The 10276-nt window shown below is 38.8% G+C and overlaps 1 protein-coding gene across 7 annotated transcripts; it reads right to left on the reverse strand.

Annotated features, from left to right (window-relative positions):
* Window positions 1–229: 229 nt before the first annotated feature.
* On the reverse strand, window positions 230–6491 carry LOC133867076 (uncharacterized). 7 transcript variants are annotated; one of them, XR_009899989.1, is made up of 8 exons: window positions 6351–6491; window positions 6184–6254; window positions 2474–2522; window positions 2179–2286; window positions 1256–1337; window positions 827–1126; window positions 641–703; window positions 230–497 (listed from the first exon to the last, which is right to left on the reverse strand). XR_009899989.1 is itself a non-coding variant. In XM_062303757.1 (7 exons), the coding sequence occupies exons 1-6, from the start codon at window positions 6397–6399 to the stop codon at window positions 838–840; spliced, it is 648 nt and encodes a 215-aa protein (XP_062159741.1). In that variant the 5' UTR covers window positions 6400–6491; the 3' UTR covers window positions 230–497; window positions 827–837. The 7 variants fall into 7 exon arrangements, 3 of the variants coding, with proteins under 3 accessions (XP_062159741.1, XP_062159740.1, XP_062159742.1); XR_009899987.1 differs by having other exon boundaries at window positions 622–703; XR_009899988.1 differs by having other exon boundaries at window positions 641–1126.
* Between the last annotated feature and the right edge of the window lie 3785 nt (window positions 6492–10276).

Genomic DNA, 10276 nt, shown 5'->3' on the forward strand with positions numbered 1-10276 from the left:
TTACTGCAACAAGGGTTTGAACAGACCAAAATACACTATGGGTGCGAGGACAGTCTCCTCTATCAATGATGGATGCAACTACGCCGTTGGGGGTTGGGGATGTCCTAGAGACAACAGTCTAGCCAACCTCATTATTGCACCAAAATCAGGGGCAAAGGAGGTAATTTCATTGTTGTCAATTGTCATTGTCATTTGATCTTTCCAAACAATAATGCATATACTCAACATATTGAAGCCAAAAGGAAAAGTAAAAGGAAACATAGAACAATAGGACATCCGAATTATCTTTGCATATTTACAAACTATAAATATAAAAGGAAAAATTAAGCTTAAAAAAGGGTCAGAGATGGGGAAAGAGCAGCTACAGAAAAACAAGCTCCTGGAAATTATTCTGAGGATGGTTTGGCAAAAATGGAGCTTCTTTCAGTCAAACAGGTGCCAGAGGGGCAAGCTACACTAGAAGTGTCAAAAAGATTCCCAGGTTGCAGACGCCAGATCTGTGAGGTCATTGACAAAATCATCAGGAGCTGTACGATGCAGTTCAGGATCTAGATGCTGGGACAGAGAGTAAAGGAGATATCAAATGGAACAATGGCACAACTTGAAGGCTAAATATAGTACCTAAAAGTGAAAATCCTACCCTGGTTGTACAGTATAATATAAATCCTAAGTTTTGCTTCATTGACAACTGGTCCTGGTCAGACTGAAAATATGTCATGAGAAAGAAAGCATGCTGTACTTATCAATGAATAACTTTTTTTTTCCTTCAATAAACTACTTATCAACAAAGAACAATGAACGGATGTGGTGTTGCACCAACAGATACCAATTCATTCTTCAGTCTTCATCATCATCCGAACTTGCATAAGCCAAACCTAGCAAACTTTTAACAGGGTTTTCCATGTTAGTATCTTCCTCTGCTTTATTGGATCTTGACAAAGGCTGCTCTTTCTCCTCTTGGTCAGCCTCAGGCTGCTCTTTTTCCTTCTTTAGGTGAGAATCAGGATAAAGATATTTTGGAGCAGAATCATTTGAAGGTGGAGTTGACTGATTCCCATCAGATGGATTGGAACCTCTCTGCCGTTTGGGTTTGATTTCCACTACTTTTTTCAAAAGATCTTGCTGTCTACAATCCAGATGGAATACAGATATCAGAAGAAAAGGGCAACTAGACAGCGTGAAGTTTTTGCTCAATAAAAATGTGCAAAGATTGAAATGCGCATTTTTTGTGTAGAGAGAGAGAGAGAGAGAGAACCTGATTCCACTCTTGGGCTTGGGCTCAACTCGAAGTGGCAAGGGGACTGATGCAGGTGAAGAATCAGCTAAACTTGCAGCTTTGTGTCCAGAGGTTAAGGAAGAAAGAAAGAGAGAGAGAGAGAGAGAGAGAGAGAGAGAGAGAGAGAGAGAGAGAGAGGTACCAGAAACAACATTTGCATCAACATAGGGAAAAGTTTCAGCCTTACCCAAGCAATCTTCTCCACAGATGTGTTAGGAAACCAGATAAAAAATGCCATAACTGAACTTCATTGCATTTTACAGCACTTGTCAAGTAAAATGTGTTTCAGCAAGTAGAAGGAATAAAAATACCAGAGGTATCAATGTCAATGGTATTAGCTAGGTACACAGAGGCTCAGATACAATGGCCACAGCACAAGAAGAATCTAGTATTAATTTAGTCTTAAATGACTCTTTCTTTAAGTGTAGTGAAGAAGAAGAATTTTTTTTTTTTTGTTTTTAAAAAGAGTAGGTAGGAAAAGGAGAGAAGATAGTCAGGACAATGACTACGGAGGATACCAGTTTGTATGTAGAAATGGGAGTGGGCTCTTCATGCTATATGAGTTTCAGACGCACACATGAAATGAAACACAGTTACGATATGTCCAGGCCACCTAGCACAACTCCTTTTGGATGCCATGACATTAAACTACTTTGTTAAGTTAGATATCTTCAATCACCTATATAAAAATAAGAAACAAATGACGGCTTAAAAATTAAGCAAAAAAACCAATAGAATCATTCATTAAGAGCCAGATCAAAGGAGAGCCTACAAGTTCTACAGCAACATTCACTAAAATTTTAATTACCAGTAAATTAAGTGCAATGTGCAAATCAAAACGTTAGAAAAAATTTCATTTCAGACCAACAGAATTGCCCCTCCTTCAAGAACAAAATAGGATATCTTAAATGCTGCAAATGCTCGTTTCTCAGTGCGACGAAGGAGGCGTTCTGCATCCTCCTCAGCTTCCATCTGCTCCTTGAGATAGAGTAGATCATCACTGTCCAGGGCTGCATACTCAAATAAAAGAAGTTCAAGAAATGAAACGTAAAAATAAAAATAAAGAAAGAGTAACACACAAATACATACACTCCGGGCATGTAGAGAGAGAGAGAGAGGGGGGGGGGGGGGGGGAGGGGGAGGGAGAGGGAGAGGGAGGGGGGGAGGGGGGGGGGGGGGGGGGGGGGGGGTGGTTACCGCCTCGCCCATGAAGGTAGCCTCCACGCTCTCCTGCAACCTCTTGCATCTGCTTGCATCAATTGCCCGGTAAAAGAAGCCAAGATCCCTGCCCGGGCAAGTTATCAGAAAACTCCCCTCAAGGTTTTGCACAAAATAGCAAGTTGTAGACTAAGGTGGACTAAACTACAACAGAACAGTGTAATACGTAGTGCAGCAAAAACACTTTCTATACTCTAAATCCTAATGTTCAGAGCCAACAGAAAAAAGATATTACATGTGCACTTTTCTCAAATCGAGACCTTACTACATGGAAGAACTTGATGGAAAAATGTCTAATTATCTCCTAACCTAATTAGATCAACAATATCCTCAAATATAGAAAAATCCTCAAGAAGGTGCCAATGTACCAGAAAAAAGAAAAAAAAGACAATTTCAATTTCATTGGAAAAGGTCAACTTAACAGTGATGGACTACATTATTGATATATTTACTATATTGACATCAAAGCTCACTGAATTATTTCCTGATACTTTTACTAATATATTACACTCTATTTTGCTAAGGAAAGGATCACCCAAGAATATATATAATTAATATACATATCCTTTTCGGATAAGACCACCCAACCCATTCTACGAATCAGCTGGAAAACCAAAACCATAGGGCAACTTTTTAACCAATCTGCCAACCATTTTATTAATGAAATAGTGAACATATTAAATACTCCGTCCCAACCTCCCTTCCTCTGCACACAAAGTTTCGGTGGAGGTTGTCGGTAAATGTTCGTATGCAGAGGTGCTGAGAGGGTCGGGCATATTTTGGCAAACTTCTCAGAGCATAGCGCACTTATTCCAATGCAAGGGAACTGAAGGTAGGGGAAAGCTCAGAGCATCCCAGAAATCCAGCCGGTGCAGACTGCTCGAAGGATTTTAGGGGTGTGTTGTGTAACCTGGATTTTCGCGCTCTTAGAGACCTGTTGATTCTACTAAAGGGGGCAGGTTAATTTACCCCTTCGGCTAAGCCCGCTGGCCGTTTAGTAGCACCGACACTATCTCCAAGAGCCATTTCTGCTCATTCTGACAAAGTTCGGAAGGGGAGTCAAAGCGTCTTGAGGGGCGTTGATTCTGAGTCTTGCCGGTAGTTCCAAGTCAATGGCGTCGTCATCTGAGTCCCAGCCGCTGCTTCCTCTTGTCGAAGCCACCAATCTAAGGACAGAACTTGCCAGCATCGCTCCAAGTGCTAGGGCCTCAGACTCTCGTTTAAGGATTGTTAGGTCTTTGGGATTGGGTGCCTACTGATGTGTCCACTGTTTCTTGACCAGGTGCTGCAACTATTGCAGGTGAACCTAAGGGTCTGGGTTGGGTGATAAACCTGAGAGAGGAGAAGAGGGTTCTTGTCCCAAGGCTTTTATCCTCGAGCCTTGCCTTCTCCTCTTGAGAAGAGGTGGGGGGAGGATTGTAGCATGGGTCAGGTGCAGGAGCTAATGCCGGAAATTCTGTCGGTGGGTAGTGTTGCTAGGAAAGAACTGGCTCAAGGCGTGGTTCATGTCGTTTCAAAGCAAACTATCCTTTTTTCGGTGAGATTTCAGCAAGAAGGTTAACCCGGGAATTCAAGAAGTCCCTTCTCTGGTTGGGCATTAAGAACAGTTTAGTTGTTCTGGTGTTGAGATGCCTCCACCTTCGGAAATGGTTATCTATCCTAGGGAAGAGCCTAGCTACTGTGAACCACTGAACCCAACCCCCCCCCCCCCCCCCGGGGGGCGAATTGAGGACCCAGTTTCTCCTGCATTAGATTCTTCAAAAGGGGTGTTGCAGAAAGTCAAGGTTTTTCATCAATTTGTAGGTTGTCCTGTGAGGGCTTTGAGGAAGAACTGATGGCTTTGTTCACTACCATCGAAGCGTGTTGCAAGCAAAAGGTTCAGTTTAGTTCCCTATTTCTCTTTCTAAGTTGGTTAATAGAGGGAACCATGAATTGAAAGAGCTATCTTGTTCTATCAATTACAAAATTAAGGGAGGCTTTTTTGGCAAAGGCAGAAGGGGAGGGATTAAATCGTTCTTTGTGAAACATAAACTTTTGTCTTGGAATGTGGGAGGGTTGAATAAGAGGAATAAACGGTTGAGGGTCAATAATTTACTTAGAGAATGGAAGGCTAACCTTGTTTGCCTACAAGAAACCAAGCTGGAGTTGTTGTATATGGCTGACATGCGTAGCTTGTGGTGTTACATGGGTTCGAGAAGGACATCCAGTGGAATCTCGTTAATGTGGGATAGGAGGGTGGTGAAAAAATTGAGTGTGTGGGGGACTTTATTAACGCTTGTTCTTCAAGAAATGTCGCTGTTAATTTTGTTTGGGCTTTTACAGGTATTTATGGTCCTAATGTCAACTGTGATACAGGATTGCTAAGTGATGAACTGGTATGGTTGCTTCGTTGGTGGAATTTACCATGGTGTAGTGCGGTGACTTCAACAACATCCGATATCATTTGATTTCTGATTTTTGAGGTCTTGATGTTACTAAAGAAGAAAGATCCTTATCTGACGTTGAGAATCTGAGAAACAATGAGATTATTAATGATTTGGAGAGGACTATTCCGTTGGAGGAAGTAAGCTGGAGACAGAAATTGATGGCAATTTGGTTGAGGGAGGGAGACAAAAAAATAAACCGTTGGTGGATTTTTTCCACCATTTGGCTAACTCAAATAGAAGAAATAACACCGTTGAATCTTTAGAGATTAATGGCACTGTTTACTCAGACACTACAGAAATTAGAGAGCATATTCTGCAGTTTTACAATCGTCTCAACTCTGAACAGTTTGGTTGGCGGCCCAAATTGGATGGTCTTCCTTTTGGTTCTATTAGTGATGAGGAGGCTATTTGGATGGAGAAAGTTTATTAGGAGAGTGAGGTTCTTGAGGTGGTAAAAGCTTTGAATGGTTGTAAGGCCCTGACCCTGATGGTTTTTCTTTGGCTTTCTTTCAATCTTATTGGGAGGTGCTCAAAGAAGCTATCATGAATGTTTCCATGAGTTCCATGTTCGAGTCAAGTTTGAAAGAAGCCTCAATGCTACTTCCGTCTTACAAGTCTTGTGGCTGGCGTCTTTAAAATTATTTCCAAAGTTCTTGCTAAAAGGCTGCAAATGGTGTTGGAGAAGGTTATTTCCAGGACTAAAAATGCTTTCCTCAGGGGTAGACAGATCTTAGATTCAGTCCTTTATTACCAATGAATACCTTGAGAGTAGAATCAGATCATAGGAACCGGGCGTGTTCTGTAAATTGAATATAGAGAAGGCTTATGATCATTTATCACCTTCTAAAACCCAAGGAGCATTTTGATAAACTGAAAACCACATGACCATTTTTGAATTTAACCCTTTTATTTTTATTAATAGTCATGCAATTTCAAACTAAGAAATCTACTTTGAACGGAGGAAGTACATAATTAAAGGCAAACAAAAAATAATTCTAAAAAATAAATTAATTGAAATGGTTTACCAATAGAAGGTCTCGAAACAACTTTTGTTCCCTGAGCACTAAAAAGAAATGGTATTTTCAACAATTCTAAAATAATCAGACTATAAGGCAAGAAAATTACTCGTGAGGATACCGTATGCAACTGAAATTAACAAGTGGGTGTGCAATTGCACTAAGGCTATTGGAATTATTTGTTTGGATAAAGAAAGAAAGAGTAGAAAGGAAGAGGAGGAGGAGAGGGTGAGACAATGCGGCTAACCTTTGCGACCATGCGTTGGAAGGTGACGTCTTCATCATCTATCTTCTCCTTCCCTTTTCCCCATTTCTTGTCTGTCACATTGAATCAATTTTTTTTTTTTTAATTAAAAAAAAAAAAGAAAAAAAAGAAAAAGCAAAACAATTACGAAAGAGAAGAAATAGAAATACCTTTAGGGTCGGTGAGATTGGTGTATTCGCGGACCTCTCTTCCTGCCATATCTCTCTCTCTCTCTCTCTCTCTCTGTGTTTGATAGAGGATTCTTCAGGAGCTCGGAATCAGAGGTAGAAAGAAGAGTTTGGAGATTTTACGATTTGGATACCAAGTATGGGTACCGTTTGTGCCCTATTTACCAACTCCACCTTCATTTCTCCCGAACCGACCCGACCCGACCTAAACGGACTCTGTCTTTCGTGGACTTTGGCTACAAAAGAAGGGCCCATCTACGACACCCACAAATGTATGATAAAATGATAATAGGTAAAACCCATCAAGTTTCACACGGATTTCAATTCCATTCTCAAACTTTAAAATTTCTCAATTTACTAGTATTATTGACATCTAATCATGAATTAACTCTAATTTCACAAAATAATTTTTTATTTTTTTATTTTTAAACTCGCATAGATTTAACAAAGAAAAAAAATTCATGAAAAAAGAGTTAAGGTTTTTCAAATATTTGCTTTTGCATGATAGAGCTTTATGAAGTATTCAATTTTTATTTTTTATTTTTTAAATTTTAATTAGGGCTCCAATTCATAAAGAATTAAAGGATTGTATGTCTGTTTAGCTACTGATTTAGAGAATGTTGGAATTTTAAGAAAGAAAAGCGAAAAAGCTCAAGCTTTTCCTAGCTAGAAGGTTTAGTCAACCCTTAGTTAGTTTGGACTTGGTTTTCTTAGTTCTGTTTGTTTCGGTGTAAAATAATTTTTGAAAAATGTTTTAAGCATTTTTCGTTGTTTGGTGAAGACAAAAATAATGGTCAACGCAAATTATTTTCAGTTTGACCATAAAAGCCTTTTTAATTTTTAAAAAATAATTTACGGTTTTGAAAACTGTAAATCGTTTTTTGGATTTAAATTTTTCATTCTTCCAAACGTTTGTGAGAATCCGCCACCGCCAGGCACTGGAGTTTGTTGGTAACCCGACTCTACTGCCGAAGATCCCCGAATTTTATTATTCAATTGCCGGACTCTGACGGCACTGGTCTGATTCCAGCAATGGTCGCCGGAATACGGCAATTGTCGCCAGAGTCTAGAAATTTCAGTCGGAATCTGGTGACTTTGCCAGATTCCGACAGACCAAATCCAAGCCAAATTGGCCGGAATCTGACTAGTACGGCTGGATTTGACCAGTACAACCAGATTTTGACTATATTGTCCAATTCTGGTGAAACTGGCTGGATTCCGACCGTACTAGTCAAATTCCCGTCAGTTTGGCCGGAATCTAATTCATAGGAATTCAGCAACAATTGTCGAATTCTGTTTTATGCTATTAGTGATTTTTTCGTACGAGTCAAACGCCGAAAAATATTTTCAAAAAAATCATTTTTCTGAAAAATGATTTCATTGAAAATATTTTACGACGGAAAGTATTTTATATCGAAATAAACAAAGTATTAGTATTTAAGCCTATGATTAAGTAAAACTAAGACCTAGAAGATTAAAGGAGGTGTCCCTAGAGTTTTTGGACCATAATTGAGGGCAGCTAAACACCAATTAGGCTTGTACGGGGACTCCCAATGCGGGATATGAAACTATGCTTTAGTGCATGCCCAACCACTTGAGAGTTTCTTTAAGACCACTAAACTACTACTACTGATGATTAGCACAATAGAGTGTTTGATTGAATGGAAAAAACTATTTTGATCAACTACAGCAAATCTAGAATTTTAATTTTTACCCCCTTGAAAGATCCACATTTAGGACCTTTTAGGGACTAACTTGATGATGAAAAGGGTATTTTGTTCTTCATTTTCGATTTAGCATTCCAACAGTGCAAACCATTCCTTAATCAAAGTTATGTAGAAGTCATAGAAGACAAAAAACCGAGCAAACATCACTGAAATTTTTGAAAGAAAAATGTTACGCACACTCTCACTCCCAGACTCTCAAGTACACACACTCTAAAGTGGCAGTAAAAATCTTCATAAGATTTTGGATGAATCATTATTGAATTTTGGATTTAATGGTGATTTTCACTACAACGTTAGGAAGTGTGCACTCAAGAGTGTCTGTAGCATTTATCTTTATGAAATTCCTAACTTGTTGCGTTTCGGTTTGGGCTGAGAATGGAGGCCTATAATGTAACGCCCGAAAAATTCAAACTCTTAAGAAACCCTTGATATTGTTGAGGAGACAATATCTGGGAAATTCAAATTCTTAAGAAATCATTTATATTGTTGAGGAAATAATATCCATAAGTCTTTATAAGCAAACCTAAAGTTGTTTTGAAAACTTAAAGATCAAACCTTAAAACCTTTAAGACCTAAATGTAACATTTAAGCTTTAAAATTTGACTAAACTGAAAATAAGTCAAACGAACTCAGATTTAGAAGAATCAAAGACCGTAGTACTTACAAAAGAAGGATCTATCATATGGTAAAAGTTAGTAAAAAGTCCATTGGTTGGCCTTTGACTTTAGAAATTGACTATTTAGTGACAAGTGACACTTTTTGTTAAAGTTTGACCACTAAAATTGGGTTTAATAAGTCAAACGAACTCAGATTTAGAAGAATCAAAGACCGTAGTACTTACAAAAGAAGGATCTATCATATGGCAAAAGTTAGTAAAAAGTCCATTGGTTGGCCTTTGACTTTAGAAATTGACTATTTAGTGACAAGTGACACTTTTTGTTAAAGTTTGACCTCTAAAATTGGGTTTAATAAATACGTTTGTATGACTTATAAATACTCAATATAGTATATAGATAGTTAATACTTGAATTATGTGAAGTTAGAATTCAATTTGGTGGCAGTTGACTTTTTGACCAAAACCGGTGCCTAAATGACCAAACTATTGAGTTTTTAGAATAAATAAATTAAAAGCTCAAGACCAACCGGCCTTAACTGCCTCTAGAACTGAGACAAGTTGATATTTATTTAGTTTAGAAAATTTAGTTGAAAGCTAAGTCTAGTTAGACAAAAAGTTGGACTTTTAAGTGTGAAAGAGACTTTTAGTTAACAAATGAGGCTTCCTTTGCTTTTTAACTTTGTAGCACAATTCTGTGGGTTTCCTCCACATTTCTGAATTTATAGAACACTATTTTTGAGTATAAGTCCAGAGTAATCATGAAAAGAAAGAAAAATCAGTAAAACAAGTGTGAACGCAGAAAGTAGTTTAAAGATATTTTGGCTTAATAGATAGAAACTTTGACTTGACCGGAACTAAGTCAAAACGAATTCGAAATGAGTCGAACCAAAAAGAGAAAGTGTTTGTCTTGAAGTCCTCTATCTACCCTCAAAATTTCACGTCAATCAAAGTCGGTTTGACTAGGGGTGGGAAATTATCCGATTACCGATTACCGAAAATACGCCGACTGCCACCGAACCGACTTCGACCGTCTACCACCTACCAATTAATTATAAAATCAAAATTCGAAATTAAAAAAATTTCTGACTTTTCGGTAGGTTGGTAACCGGTGAAATGGTTTTTTCAGTCGGTTACCGACTTACCCGACTGACCAAAATAGTTTTGTTTTGTTTTGTTTTTTATTTTATTTTATATAGATAAGGCTGTTAGTTTTGTTAAAACTAACAAAACACGCTATTTTGCTGCTATTGAACTTTTTCCATTGTCTATTAAAACAACGCCGCTTAAGGGACCTATATATTCATAATTTTCTCTCAAAACCCTCACTTCACTTGAACAGCCCCTCAGCCTCAGACGCCGTCTCCCCTCTCCCGAGTCCCAAACCCTAGCCGTCTCCCCTCCACAGTCCCTGCCCCACGTGGCCACGCCTTGACGACTAGATGCGGATCCATTCACGCCTTCACGGCCCACGGCCCCATGGCCTTATGCCCCTCCGCGCTCTGCCCGTCGTTCTAAGTAGTGAGTTTTGTCTCCTACTTTCGCGAGTCTCGTGTTCCGGAGTCCTG

This window comes from Alnus glutinosa, chromosome 4 (assembly GCF_958979055.1).
Source record: "Alnus glutinosa chromosome 4, dhAlnGlut1.1, whole genome shotgun sequence".
In the NCBI taxonomy this organism is placed as follows: Eukaryota; Viridiplantae; Streptophyta; class Magnoliopsida; order Fagales; family Betulaceae; genus Alnus; species Alnus glutinosa.